At 38.9% G+C, this 15,389-nt stretch overlaps 1 protein-coding gene across 12 annotated transcripts in view; it reads right to left on the reverse strand.

Moving 5' to 3' along the window:
• UBR5 (ubiquitin protein ligase E3 component n-recognin 5) overlaps positions 1–15,389 on the reverse strand; it is a 151,970-nt gene that overhangs the window by 9,206 nt on the left and 127,375 nt on the right. For 9 of the 12 annotated variants that reach the window (XM_050940483.1, XM_050940474.1, XM_050940476.1 and 6 more), the window contains 11 exons: positions 15,213–15,347; positions 14,306–14,526; positions 11,289–11,409; positions 11,108–11,206; positions 10,449–10,692; positions 8,260–8,371; positions 7,039–7,183; positions 6,598–6,728; positions 5,866–5,926; positions 3,169–3,344; positions 253–337 (listed from right to left, as the gene is read on the reverse strand). In XM_050940483.1, coding sequence (XP_050796440.1) covers positions 253–337; positions 3,169–3,344; positions 5,866–5,926; positions 6,598–6,728; positions 7,039–7,183; positions 8,260–8,371; positions 10,449–10,692; positions 11,108–11,206; positions 11,289–11,409; positions 14,306–14,526; positions 15,213–15,347 — 1,530 coding nt within the window. The remainder of the gene's footprint in view (positions 1–252; positions 338–3,168; positions 3,345–5,865; positions 5,927–6,597; positions 6,729–7,038; positions 7,184–8,259; positions 8,372–10,448; positions 10,693–11,107; positions 11,207–11,288; positions 11,410–14,305; positions 14,527–15,212; positions 15,348–15,389) is intronic. The other 3 variants (XM_050940482.1, XM_050940481.1, XM_050940477.1) reach the window with 1 other exon arrangement.

Below are 15,389 nucleotides of genomic sequence, written 5' to 3' on the forward strand. Positions count from 1 at the left end.
TCCTCGGGGGCCAAAAAATCTTACCACGTTATAGGTGAAACCGCATTATATCGAACTTGCTTTGATCCACTGGAGTGCGCAGCCCCCCTGCCCCCCGAGCACTGCTTTCACGCGTTATATCGGGTCGAGGGGTATTGCCAAACAAACACAATGTTAACATCAAAACATATATTTTAAAATAGATTTTTTTTTTAAAAAAAAATGTAAGTCTTATGTACTTAAATGCAGTTCAGATGTCTGTGATCAACTTACTTTTCTACCAAGAAGAACTTTGATAACATGTCTGTTTAACGTGATGGGACATAGTTCATTCTGCAGTAAGCATAACCCTAGAATTCTGAGAATAAAAAAAGAGTAGTATTAGAAAATCACAAAAGGAAATTGTTTAAAGTAGTGGGATTCAAAAGAGAGTTTCATGAATATTTCAAACAAAAAAAAAATTAACTCTGGAATTCTGGTTGAAGCTAGCTTCCAATTATAAAACCTCTTATTTAAAACTTCCCAATGCCTACATCCCCCAAAAGAAACCACTGTTTCTGAAATGGTGCATGCAGTACCTCGTCCCATGGGGAGTGTTTTTCTGGAAAGCTTGTTAAAAAATAAATAAATTTGCTATTTTTCCTGAAAGAACAGTCACAGGTAAAGAAGGATCACTTCCTCAAAAATACCTGCTGCAACAGAACTCCACTCCAAGAGACTAAAAATCTCCACAGATATTACTATGAAAGAAAATATCTAAAAAGTAGCAATGCGAGAATATAAAAATACTGTTAGTGGAAAGAAAACAATAAACCTATTTTATGCTGGAGTCAGCAAAAATAGAGATAAAATAAGAGGGTTCCCAAAAATTAAAAAAAACAAAACAGGACAACTTAGGCAAAAACTATTTCTGCAAAAAGGCTGGTAAAATGAATTTTGATGGCTGCCTTCTGGCTGAGCAATTACACTTTGTAAAGGTGTGAAGAGAACTCTACATACCTGCCCTATAAATCTGTTTGGAAAATTATGAGTCAGGTTGTGTAAGTAAATATCAAATGACTGAATGAGCTTTGAAGTTATAGGTTCAGCTAGTTGTTACAATAAAAAGCACAGGCAGACAAAACACTCCCACACGGTTCTTCTGAAATCAGGAGTATCTGCTGTACTGGAGTCAAAACAATCAAGAAGTGACTGGATTTTTAAGGGTATCATTCTTCTCCAGGCATAAGCCTACAGACTTCCACAAATTCGCTCTAAAAAGTGCCTCAGCAGAGCAATCCCGCATGTTTTTCTCATGATCACCTACTTCACAGCCAGGTGCACTGAGTCTATTAGTGCCAATGAGGTGCAAAAAAATGCATTTACTTATTCAACAGAGCAAACACTGGTCACAAGCCTTGTTCTGAAGCACATGATCCCACAAAGGAACAGTGTGGTACAATGACAGATGTCAGAAGCAACCTTCTGTCACATACATTTTCAGTGGAGATGAAGCAACATGGTAGGAAGACAACACCAGGCTTCACAATATATTCAGAACTGAAAAGTTACCTTTACTGTTGGAAATGGTGTAATGGAGAACTTCATCCTATCCTACAATAGGTTCTTATTCTGCCCTCGTCGACGTAGTATTGAGAATCTTCAAGCAGTGCGTTAGGCAACACGACTAAATTTTGTCATATGTGATTTAGTCTCCTCCTCTCATCCATGCCCCAGGGGAGAAGTTGTGCAGTGTAGTGTTTTGTTTAACATACACACTACTATGCATTTATGTCAGAGAAGACAAGGTGAAGGAATAACACCTTGCATTTGGAGTGGAACGTGGTGAGGTTTGTGATAGCCCTTAATTTGTGACACAGTTATTCCACAGACAGACTAGTCACTGAGAAAGCATTGTCTCCTGCACAGACAAGCTTTATTCCTGTGGTAGAAAGTTCCACTGTGCCACAGAAGTCAAGTTGTTGACCGAGGTCCTCATCCTGGAGCTTTAAGCAGTCTCTTTAAACGCTACTAAGCTCCTTGAAGATAAGGACTGAGACCTTGAACTTTACTCAATAGTCTCTGGAAAGCCAACATATAGAACAGAGGCCAGGTCTGATGGGCTCAAAGTAGCCAGCATTGCTGAGAATGCAGTGCAGGGTTCTGTACTAGCTGGGAGTTTCTCCAAGGACTGATGTCTTCACACCCAAGTACACTGCACTACTATCATACAGACAGAAGGTGATACAGCATATATAAGAACACTTGAGAACATGCCTTGAGAAGTCTAGGGAAGTGAAATGTCTTTGGAGCGAGTTCTACTTGATACACACCTTGTTTTCTTGGGAAGAGAAGGCCTTGTTTTTCAAGTCAGTGCCCAACAACATGATCAGGGTCCTGGAGTCCATCTATACCTGAAGCTAGCAGGTTGTTTGTGGAAACACAGCTTGAGAGCCTATTTTGTAAGAGCTTTACTGATGTGGGAAATATTGATAGTCATGATGTCCAGCAAGGATGGTCAACTGTTTATTTGAGGACTGTTTGCCTTTGAGACATTCTGGTCAGACCTTGCACTAGACTATGAAAACTGTGGCCGGAGTGGGGTGAGGAGGGGGCGAGGGGAGGGAGAGGATCAGGAATGATTTCAGGGAAACTCACTTTTGAACTTCAGGGCCCATGGCAACATCTGGACACAGATATTAAAGCCAAGACAGTTATTGTCTGTTCTGCTGGCTGTGCATGAGCTACTTAGACATAATGTGGATGGTACTGGAGCACTTTTAAGAACCTGCTTCTCTGACATACTTGCAAAATAAAAAGGGGGCAGGGAAAGCAAAAGCACAAAGATACAAGTTTTAGCTTACAAAATCAGTAAAATAGTTTCCTTTGACAGAAAGTTTCCCTATTCAGAGACCAGCGAGTCATGGGACCGGAAATGCCAATGATGCAATAAATCTGATGCTAACATTTTATCTTCTCTCTGTCTCTCACACATACATGTACACTGAGGGGTACTAGTGCAAATTTTAACAAAAAATTTAAGATTTCTCTCAAGACTTAATAGACTGAGTTGTTCAAGTTCCCCCACATGATTTCAAACCCAAGATGAGTGAACTCTATTACAGCTTTTATCTTTGGAGAAATATAAGCTATCAAAATATCTGAAATGCCAAGAGAACACAAGATTAGCAAATGTGCTTAATATAGTACCTGCCAATGTTTCTGAAACAATTCAACCTTGCCTCTGTGTTTTTGCCAGGCCTTGGCGTATAAAAACCTCGTTTCCCAGGTTGGTAGAATAGTGGTGCATTATCATCACCATCATCTGTATCATCCAATTCCATGTCCACCACACTGCGACTGGAGCCATGTCGCTTTCTATTTTCCTAGTACAAACGATTAAGAAGCTAATTTAGAATCTCAGTTAAAAATCAAACAAACATCTATCCTAATTTTTGTTACCCATTGAATACTGAAACCAGCTCACTATGGGACCAAAAGATTTTTGAGTCTCGCCATTTCAAAACACTGGTAATATTTGGCAATGGTGAATTTTTAAATAATTGAGCATTTACTTCATTATTTTGAAAAACAACAAATCAAAGAAGCAGATTCTTTCAGCAAAGAATCAGTAAAAAACACCCTTCATTTTATTAGGGCTGTTGATTAATTGCAGTTAACTCACGTGATTAACTCAGAAAAATGAATCATCATTAATCGCACTGTTAAATAATAGAATACCAATTGAAATGTATTAAATATTTCAGTGTTTTTCTACATTTTCAAAAATATTGATTTCTATTACAGCACAGAATACAAAGTGTACAGTGCTCATTTTGTATTATTTTTTATTACAAATATTTGCACTTTTAAAATGATAAAAGAAATAGTATTTTTCAATTCACCTCATACAAATACTGTGTATTCGAACAGCTGGACAAGCACAAGTCCATGGGGCTGGATGCGCTGCATCCGAGGGTGCTAAAGGAGTTAGCGGATGTGATTGCAGAGCCATTGGTCATTATCTTTGAAAACTCATGGCAATCAGGAGAGGTCCCAGATGACTGGAAAAAGGCTAATGTAGTCCCCATCTTTAAAAAAGGAAGGAGGAGGATCCGGGGAACTACAGGCCAGTCAGCCTCATCTCAGTCCCTGGAAAAATCATGGAGCATGTCCTCAAGGAATCAATTTTGATGCACTTAGAGAAGAGGAAAGTAATCAGGAACAGTCAGCATGGATTCACCAAGGGCAAGTCATGCCTTACTAACCTAATTGCCTTCTATGACAACTGGCTCTGTGGATAAGGGGAAAGCAGTGGACGTGTTATTCCTTGACTTTAGCAAAGCTTTTGATACCATCTCCCACAGTATTCTTGCCAGCAAGTTGAAGAATTATGGGCTGGATGAATGGACTATAACGTGGATAGAAAGCTCGCTAGATCGTTGGGCTCAACGGGCAGTGATCAATGGCTCCATGTCTAGTTGGCAGCTGGTATCAAGCGGAGTGCCTCAAGGATCAGTCCTGGGATCGGTTTTGTTCAATATCTTCATTAACGATCTGGAGGATGGTGTAGACTGCACCCTCCACAAGTTTGCAGACTAAACTGGGTGGAGTGGTAGATACGCTGGAGGGTAGGAATAGGATATAGAGGGACCTAGACAAATTAGGACTGGGCCAAAAGAAATCTGATGAGGTTCAACAGGGACAAGTGCAGAATCCTGTAATTAGGACGGAAGAATCCCATGCACTACTACAGAGTAGGGACCAAGTGGCTAGGCAGCAGTTCTGCAGAAAAGGACCTAGGGGTTACAGTGGATGAGAAGCTGGATATGAGTCAACAGTGTGCCCTTGTTGCCAAGAAGGCTAACGGCATTTTGGGCTGTACAAGTAGGGGCACTGCCAGCAGATCAAGGGACATGATCATTCCCCTCTATTCGACATTGGTGAGGCCTCATCTGGAGTACTGTGTCCAGCTTTGGGCCCCACGCTGCAAGAACGATGTGGAAAAATTGGAAAGAGTCCAGTGGAGGGCAACAAAAATTATTAGGGGGCTGGAGCACATGACTTATGAGGAGAGGCTGAGGGAACTGGATTGTTTAGTCTGCACAAGGGAAGACTGAGGGGGGATTTGACAGCTGCTTTCAACTACCTGAAAGGGGCTTCCAAAGAGGAAGGATCTAGACTGTTCTCACTGGTACCAGACGACAGAACAAGAAGTAATGGTCTCAAGTTGCAGTGGGGGGAAGTTTAGGTTGGATATTAGGAAAAACTTTTTCACTAGGAGGGTGGTGAAGCACTGGAATGGGTTATCTAGGGAGGTGGTGGAATGTCCTTCCTTAGAGGTTTTTAAGGTCAGGTTTGACAAAGTCCTGGCTGGAATGATTGAGTTGGGGATTGGTCCTGCTTTGAGCAGGGAGTTGGACTAGATGACCTTCTGAGGTCCCTTCCAACCCTGATATTCTATGATTTATGATAAAGAGATGCTCTACAGTACCTGTATTAGGTGAAGTGAAAAATACTATTTCTTTTGTTTTTTACAGTGCAAATATTTGCAATCAAAAATATAAAATGAGCACTATACACTTTGTATTTTGTGTTGTAACGGAAATCAATATTTGAAAATGTAGAAAACATCCAAAAATGTTTAAATAAATGGTATTCTATTAATCTTTTTGCACAATTAATCGCAATTGATTTTAATTAATTAATTAATTTTTTAAATCGCTTGACAGCCCTACATTTTATGTGATAAGAGGAGATAACTAACTGAGGCAAAATGGCAGGTCATTTACAGGTTGTTACATTATTTATTTTTAAGAACATACATCTTTTTATGGCAAGTCAATATAACTGATCTTAAATTTCCTTTAGTTCACACATGAACCCGATGCAAAACAGATCCCTTACCTGTACCTTATCTGAGGAGTCTAGCAACCCAAGATCCAGGATACTGTCAGCTCCATTTTCCCTGGGGAGAAGAGGCAAGCCAAAATTTAATTTACCATCATCAATTAATAGACACATTCTGAGCTGGAATTAGAAGAAGAGTTATATTTTTTTAATGAAAAGTCAAAATAATAAAACTAGATACAATTCTGAAAACAGAATTTAGTAAAGAAACGTTTGAAAGGAACAAGACTGCCAATTCTTTATTATGCATGTATACAGCTGAGTTTCCTCAACTAATCTCTACAGCTGGACAGGAGAAACATTGTAAGCCATTGTAACCAGGTTGTGAAAACAAACCGTGCGAAGTGAAGTTTCTTGCCAATTTGGTTTTAAAGCAAAACACAAACAAGAATACCATATTATTATTTATATTACAGTGGAACCTAGATGCATAACCAAGATAATGGTCCCACTGTGCTAGGTACTGTGCATACACAATGTAAGAAGTAGCCCTTGCCTCAAAGAGTTTATCATCTAAAAAGACAAGGTAGACATTGTGGGGAAAAGGAAGTACTTTCTTATTTTCCAAATGGGAAACTGAGGGTACTAATATTAGGTAACCTGCTCAAGGCAAACAGGACATCTGTGACAGAGCAGGGAACTGAACCTAGTTCTGCTGGGTCCTAGATCACTGTCTTAAACCACAAGAGCAGCCTTCCTTTTTTATCTGAATCTTTATTTATTCTTTACCTTCCATGTGCAATAATGAGTTCCATAGCCTCATCAACTCTTGCTCTAAGGGAATCTTCGCTTGCTAGTAATAGAAGCAGCTGAGCAGGGGACAACTCCAGTAGCATACCTGTGATTTTGCTTGCAAATGCCTGGAAATAAGAGTTCAAGATCTTACTGTCCCATCATTCCTTCAGTGCTCTCACTTTCAAATATAGCTTTATGAAAATCTTAATACACCCAACATTTTTAAAACAAATTTGTGAGTCAAATGACAAGTTGTAGAAATACAAAACTAGAGAAAGTCACAAAAGAGATACAGAAAAATACCCTTATAGAATTCAACTATTTTAATAAGTCATGAATTTCACAAGCAAAAGATAAAGAAAAGAAATCTTGAGTGAAAGATACCCATAGTAACAAAAACAATAGACTTAAATGTACTGCACAGATTGGTCTTACTGGTTGCATTGCTTGTACACGAGGGTAAAGCCTTTCTCCAAGGGCCTGTCGATGTGCTGGAAGAGGATCAGGATCATCACTAGGATTCCCTTCTGAGGCTGGTCTAAAGGGCCTTGTGTCAATGGAAAGCTGTCTTCTAAAGTCCCTTTAAAAATGACAGTTTACATCCCTCTTGGTTTATATTTTGTGAAACTTGATAAGAGTATGTTAGTTGCAAAGGAAACTTACGAAGTTCTAGGATCATAATATTTATGTACAGACAAAATAGTACAGACCAGTTTGTACAATTGTAATATTCCATGTAATTAGTTGGATATAAAGGTTTGCGAAGGGAACAGAGTTGAACTCTGTCGCTCTTTTGGGGAAACAAGATGGACAACCCACCAAGTAACAATGGTGTTATTTGTAATGCATTTCTTGTCTTGGCAACTGCAATGACAGGAGTGATTTGTGAGATGAGGTTGAACAGCAGTCTTGTGATGCTGAAATGGGCTTATTCATTAGCGCATGTATTTATATAACAAATCTCAAAAAATAATATGGAAGTTAGTCAAAATAAGTGCTCGACTGTCTTGAAAGAGAGAAGCGTAGTATCCTCTCAGTTTGAAGAAAGTAAAGTCCAAATTTTAGAATAGACATTCATCTATTTCAGTGGTTCTCAAACTTATTTGATCAGCTCCCCTAAATACATATACCACCACCAGGCTCTGAAGGCAAAGCAGAGAGCAGCAGTTGCTGGCTGGGCGTCCAGTTCTGAAAGCAGTGTCATGCCAGCAGCAGCACAGAAGGATGGCAATGTGAAAACGGATATTTGTCAATATCATTTTTCACAGCAGGCTTAGCGCCCCATTGCCACCCTTACTTCTGTGCTGCTGCTCCCACCCCAAAGTGAGGGATGCGGGGGGAGACAGAGAGCCTGAGCTTGGGCTGCCTACCCATGAGGGATGGGGGGTTGCAGGGGGGAAGCCCAGGTGGCAGGGCTTGGGCTGTCAGCCCTGGGACAGCAGGACTCCAGCTGTCCCCTTTATCCCAGCCTTCTGGGTGTGCACAGCCCTTCTGCATGAGGCCCAGCTGCCTGGGGCTGAAAGCCAGAGCTCTTTTCAAAAAACAAAACCACACAGCTCACACCTCTCTTGGGAGGTCTGCCCCACAGTTGGAGAATCGCTGACTTATTTCATAAAATACTTGTGACCAGGACATAATTACAGATAAATCACGTACCTATCCCTGTCTCTTCGAGAACCAGCTCGTAAGCCACTACTCCTCCTCATTTCCCTTTCTCGCTCCCTCTCCCGATCTCTCTCCCCTCTATTTCGCAATCTCTGCATCAGACCTGAAAAGGAAAAAAATGTTTTAAACTTCTCATACTTATACAATGCAGTGTACTCCAACCTCTTTATTCCATAGCTTGTGCAGGAAAAGAGCACAATTTTAGTGGACTGGATGGCTTAGCAGATCGCAATGGGATTCAAACTTCAATCTAGTTAATAGTTTATTTTACAGCTTTTGAAGTCTTATGCCAGGTATATGGTTTCAAATACTAAGGATGCGTTTTCTGTATCACAGACTAGGTTATTAACCTGTTTCAAATGGTGGTTTCCTGTTAAAGGGTTAAATCACTATTATATGTACTTCAAGGCCTGGTCTACACTACAGCATTAGGTCGATGTAAGCTGCCTTAAGTCGACCTAATTATGTCCGTGAACACACTACAGCGTTGCTCCCACCAATGTAAGTGCCCTGCTACACCAACATAGCCACCTCCATGAGGGCTTATGTTGGTGTAGTTAAGGCGACGCAGTGTCCCTGTAGACTCTGCGTTGTTACATCTACTGGCAGTCATTCTTGTAAATTTACAAGAAAGCTGACTCCACAGTTGGGCTGCTGCCTGGTCTCTGATCCCAGCTGGGCTGCCGCCCAGGCTCCCCGTTCCTTGCGGCGGATGGGGCAGCTAGGTTTCCCACAGGAAGCTCTGGCTCTCAGTCCCCCACACTGCCATTCTTAGGTCAGGGGAAGCACTCCTGGTGAGGACGCACATTGACAGAAGAACGTCAGCATGGACATGAACGACCCTCAATAATTACTACAGTGCCTGAAAGTCGACTTAACATAGGTTGATTTAAGTTTAAAGTGTAGCTATGCCCTGAGAGATTTTAAAATACAGGGGTTAGGCAGAAACAGCATTTATGGAGATTGGATTTGTGTACAGAGTCAGAGGAGGTGATATTTCATTCAGAGCAGCTGGATGTTTCTGTAAAGCGATCAATTGAATTTTTGACATGGACTTTACAAAGTCATTAGGAATCAGTTAACACACAACTAAGATAAACAGAGAAAGTTTGTAAGTTCAGATCAAACGTAGAACTCTACACAAACTCCAACTAAAATTATCTGAGCGGAGGTTCTAAGAGGGATTGTGGGGAAACAGAGCCATTCTTATCATAGAATCGTAGGACTGGAAGGGACCTCAAGAGGTCATCTAGTTTAGTCCCCTGCACTCATGTTGGTACTAAGTATTCTAGTTCTATTATCCTGACCCCCAAATAGTGTGTAGGTAAGGAACAGCTGTACAGTGACTCCAATGACACTACTATTACGTCTGCAGACTTTGGTAGTAGACGATTAGTCTGAATCTCACAGTGATGTTCTCCAATCCTCTGCGCTGCTCCAGTCACACCAAACTATCCAAATAGAGTTGCTATGCAAGCTGCTCCCACCACAGCAAACACACAGTGGCTCCATTACATTTAGGATCTTTTACCTCAGCTATGTCGGTAAGCATGCAGCTCCTAGAGTTATTTTAGTCTTCCTGAAGACTCAGCATTGCACCAGCACAAGTTCAGCATCTCTAGGAAATTGAAAGAACTAGATATTCCCCTTCCCGCCATGAAAAATTTAGTTTCTGCAGAAACTGAACTTAAATTTCTACAAGAGAAGTGCTGGTACAGCACACCACTTCATCCCTGAGATATGAGTGAAGTGGGACTGGATGGAATGGTCATGGGCTATAAAGCCTTCCACATTTCAGTTGTCTGTTCATAACCATATTGGCAATGTGCAAATATAGTAGATACTCATGGCTAATTTATATTCTAAGAGAAGTAAGTTGACGGTCTTCATCTGGTTCTAAGTGGACAAATAAATACTAAATCAGTATCCCTTTTTGGCAATTTTGGCCAAGAGGCAAAGAATTGAATGGATGTACCCTTTCAGGCTGGAGAAAGTTCCTTCAGGTCAAGGCTGATGCACATTTTCAGGGAATCAAGGGGAGAAGTTATAGCCACTAGTTATTTCTGGTTTTTCTAATGTATATTGAACTTTTAGTAAACAGAGTTAATATTCCAAAGTGAAAAGCGTGTCCACAGTTATGATTAATGGTAGCCATGGAATACCTTCTCTATGGTACTTACTTGTATGGGTACCCTTGTTGGCATTCTGGATGCAGTCTAGGTTTGGCAGTTTCTCATTTGATAGAAAAGCCTGTGCGATGGCAGTATAAAAACTTCGTGCTACACCACTGCCTTCTCCTGGCTCATCCTTAAATGTAACTTTTACTCTGTGCACAGCCATTGGAGTTGTAGCACATCTGCGACCAAAATGATTGTTGAGCTGCCTCATCGTCTGCTGAATTAGAAGATCTCTATCTCGATCAACCTAGCAAATACATAGGCTAAATTAAGGTTTACCCTTCTGTAATTATTGCCACAGCAAAAGAACAAATATTAATTTCAGCTTTAAATGTTATTTCAAGAGGATTTTTAGTATTTCAGAATAAAAGTTCCCATGAAATACTGTGATTGGAAGGAGTTACCAGAAGAAGGAATCCACAACACTACACAGTAATTGCAGCTCAGCACTATTCAGTGCACCGGAAATCCCTGCCTTGAAAAGTGTTCCAAAATGTTTGCTTACAGAGTTTGAAAAATAACTTTATATCAAATTACTAAAACACAGATTGCTGTAGTGTGTGTTAAAATCTTTAACAGAATATAAAATTATAATATGATGTTTTCATTGCATTCAACTTTTAATTAAGTTATAAATCAGGAAAATAAAACTTATTTTTCACCTCTAATGTTAAATCCCTGGATTGCTGGTTTCTAAGTTTTTCCATTTCTCTGCGGAATTTTGATTCTTTTACTTCAAAGCCACCTAATTCAGTCAAGATCTTTAAAAAAAGAAAATAAGTTAGTTATAGAATTTAAACAAACAAAATGCGGTCTACGATCTTCCACACAGAAAATACATACCGATCCAGGCTCTGCTCCAACATCTTCCATGAACACTCTGCCAAACAGTTCTAAAGAAAGGCGCCAGCGTCCTAACAACATATCATGAGAAATAACCATTCCCATGAAACTACACTGGGGCCTGGTAGAACAGGGAGAAAAAACAAACCTGTAATACTTAAAAAATGCAAACACTAAGTTAACCTCTGATATTACTCAGTTGTATATTTTTACTTTTGTTTAATCACTGCATTCAGAATAATTGCCTGATTTTCTAGCACCTAGAAACAGGAGCTTCAGGTCAGCTCATGTTCTAGTTTGAACTGAAAGTTTAAATGTAGAGACTCAGATACTAGATATTGTTTTCACCTCTCTTTAAACATGAAATCATTTGTTGTTAAGATCTGGACAAAATTTAAACTTTAACTGGCATTGTAAATTATTAATGACAGCCGTCACCTATAATAAAAGTTTTAAGTGATAAAACTGAAAGCTACAATAAGGGATATGATTTTGCCGTAAGAGCTCCTGAAAAATACAACTCAGAAATCAGCTCACATGCAACTTATGGCATTTCTCCTAGTTAATGGAGATGGAGTAGATGGAGCTTTCACAAATTACTATTCATTGCACAAAGCTGGCAAGAAATACTTCAAAGCCTGCCCAATTAAATACATCTATGCCTACCAAGTTGGTGATTATCATTTATTTATTTTTTAAAATAATGGAGGGGTAAGCAGCTGTCCACTTTATGTCTAATTTTCAAATCCTTCCTAACTTCTCCAAAGAGACACCACTCTTCCTGAAATTCTGCATATCATCTCAGGATACGCTTTTTCAGGAAATTGTGTAAAAGTCAGAGTTTTAAAGTTGTTACAAAACTAGCTTTGTTTACTTCAACATTATTCTAATACTTTTCCCCATTCATCATCTCTTCAGATGAGCTGGCCTAGAAACTCCAGATTTATTTTGCTAATCTAACTGAGAATTGCCTTTTAGGATTTTATTTTTTTTTTTGGAGGGCGTGTATGTGAAATGAGTGAGGAGTGTTAGAAACTGAATTTAAGTGCAAAAAGAGCATCAATTTTAAAAAGCATTTATAGATATATAAAAAAATGACCTTATGACTCCAGTTGCTGAGCTGAGCCAGAAACAAGAGTGTGGGAGTGGAGAGGGGGCATATGGAGGAGTGACACGGAAACACAATTTCAGATTTAGAAATGGAGGTTTTGGGAGAGGGGGTCAACAGAAGGGGTCATATGTAGAGGAAAGAAAAAGTGGTGCATCATGGGAAAATTAAAGGGATAACAGAACCACAGAGAAGAACATCACAGAAGATGGCACAGAAGTGGGTGCAGGACAATAGGAATGTTACTGGATGCACGTTCAGGGAATGTGTCTTACTTGCCAACCCAAAACAACTGTATGGTACCCAAAACAACTACACAATTCATTAACAAAAACATAACTATTTCCTAAACTAGGCTAAGGAATGCATCAGCAATGTCTTATCACTTAGAAAATATATTCTGTCTTCCAAGTAATTCTTCTACTTCAAAAACCCCTCAAAAATAGGAAAGTTCTGAGGTGAACCACTTTTCTCATGCCATATAGTCCTTTATTTTCTATCTCACCATGCAAGTAACTTCTCCCTATCCAGTCTCAACAATGTCCCCTTTGCATATATACATACATACATAAAGTTAAAATTACTAGGGGATTGGAAGATTGCTTTTCTTTATGAAGAAATCAGTTTCCAAGGCACTTTAAAATATGGTATTTTACTACTATTATTCATTACAAACAGTAAACATACTAATTAGCCATATCTACATATATTTAAACAACAGACTATATTTCATAATTTCAAGGAGAATGTTTACCTGTGCATTGATAAAAATATTACTCAAACATAAAATGTATGGCACTCTGATCTATGCTAATTAATCCTGTGAATTATGTAGTTATGAAATATTGAGCTCTAAGTTTCATATTATTTCTTATATATGTACACACACATTATTTCAGAACACAGCAAAGGGACACAATTTAGGTTCAATGAGGAGTTGTAATTTGCATGGTGAGATAGGAAGAAAAGGAGTACAGACACTCCCTAGGTTACACAAGACCCAACGTACAAATATCCGCACTTACGGAAAAAGTTCCATAAGCCAGAAATAGCATTTTTGAGTTGCAGAAATTTTTGCGTAATGCACGGGTATACGTTTCTGACTTACGCAAAATTTGAGTTAAGCAAAGCTTTCTGGAACGGAATCATTGTGTAAGTCAGGGATTGTTTGTATGAGCAAAGCTGCTGCATCCCTTAGCTGTTCATTTTCAAACATATTTATTAAATTTAACTTAAATTAAAAATGTTTTATTTAAATTTATTTGAATTAAAAAACCAAACAAAAACAACACGTAAGTAGAGGAATTATTCTATAGAAAGTATAACATTTTTAGGTGTTAAGCAGACTTCACTGCTATACATTTCAATATTAACAATTTCGTAATGACATGGTTTTTGTGGATTTTTTTAGTGCTATAAAAGATGCTGGATCATTACTTTAGAGACCAAAATCTCATCTAGAAGAGGTAGCAAAACAAACTGAGTACCAGCTTGTCCACCCTTCCTACGTACCTCAATCTTCTCTTCTGGAGGGCACTAATAATGAAGGCAGTTGAATCTCTAAGCCCATCAAATGATCTTTGGTACCCAAATGAGACTCTCACTACAGAGAGTAATAGTGCCAATTCCTGCGTGGAACTTGGCTACCTAAAAAGTCAATTAATCCTCCTCTGGACACAAACTATGTAAGAAGTAAAAGGCTTCCACTCCAGTTCATCTTCCTATCCACCTCTGCTCAACTGTACTACTTTGCATCCAACCAACTTTGAAACTGTTTCAGAAGAGTCTTGAGTATTTTTCAGTCTCTAAGTACTTCCAATAGTTTCTTACTAAAGGTTTGAAATGCTGTAAGATTATATGCTAATTTAGCACTATTTTATAGAACAATTCTATTGTACTCCTTGAGTACCTGAATGATGTAAGAGGTGGCCCTTCACTCTCTGTCAGTCCTATCTCTGCCAGCAAGCTGCTTTTCAGCTGTGCTGCAAGATCATGAGCTGAAGGCCCTGGTTTTGAAGTCTCAGATTCTTCTGTCGGCACATTTTGTTCCTCTCCTTCCTTCTTCTGCCGATTTTGCATGCTCATAACATTTTTTAAATTGGCTGCATAAGACATTTTGGTTGGAAGAACCTAAACAAGGAGATGTCATTTAATTACATTTTAAAAACAGACCATGAACTTTTTCAAATTAGACATCCTGAAGGAAATAATAAAACTGAACACTGTCCTTCATGAGCAGATGAATACGCTTCTACCACAATTTTAGTGTGTAAAATTTTAGAAGACCCTTTGTGTAATTTTCCTGTTGATTTTTTTTATTTATACAGAACTTCACTTAATATATGATAGACTTAGCTTGTCCACAGACCACACATTGCAGAATTTCGAGCACAAAGGCACTTCAAGATGGCAACAGTTCAGGCTCTGGGTGATCGTAATAGGACATTCCAGAGGTGGGAATTTTTTATTCCCTTTTCCTCTCAAATAGTCTTGATTTATTAGCATTTCAATTAAATCCCCCAAAATTACGGTAGCCTTGAAAAAATAATCAGAGCATGCACTTGATTATTAAAGGTATCTATTTAAAATAAGTTGTTTTTTCAAACAGATAAAAATATATTATGAACACACTTTTGTAAGTTTAAAATTTTACCAGGCTATTTTAGATCCACCACTATTTTAAAAGTTATCGTCAGCCTTTTCCCGTGGTGAAGCATTCACAACAACTGTCTTATTTGTTTTAAAGGGATTACATTGTATTAGCAGCTTTCATAAGCCACATACTTTGAAATAAAACAAAATTCCTGTAACCGTACCTCAAGGCAGTTTCTATCCACTGTAACTTCCATTAAGCATTTCCCACTGTTGGCAGAGGATGAATATAAACCCTGACTTGGACGGCCAAATAGATCTTCTTTTCTAGCATTTGGCTGAAAATTAATAGAAGCACGCTAAGTAAACAACATACTTTAGTTAGAAATGAAAAACAAACT

This window comes from Gopherus flavomarginatus, chromosome 2 (assembly GCF_025201925.1).
Source record: "Gopherus flavomarginatus isolate rGopFla2 chromosome 2, rGopFla2.mat.asm, whole genome shotgun sequence".
NCBI classification, from domain to species: Eukaryota; Metazoa; Chordata; order Testudines; family Testudinidae; genus Gopherus; species Gopherus flavomarginatus.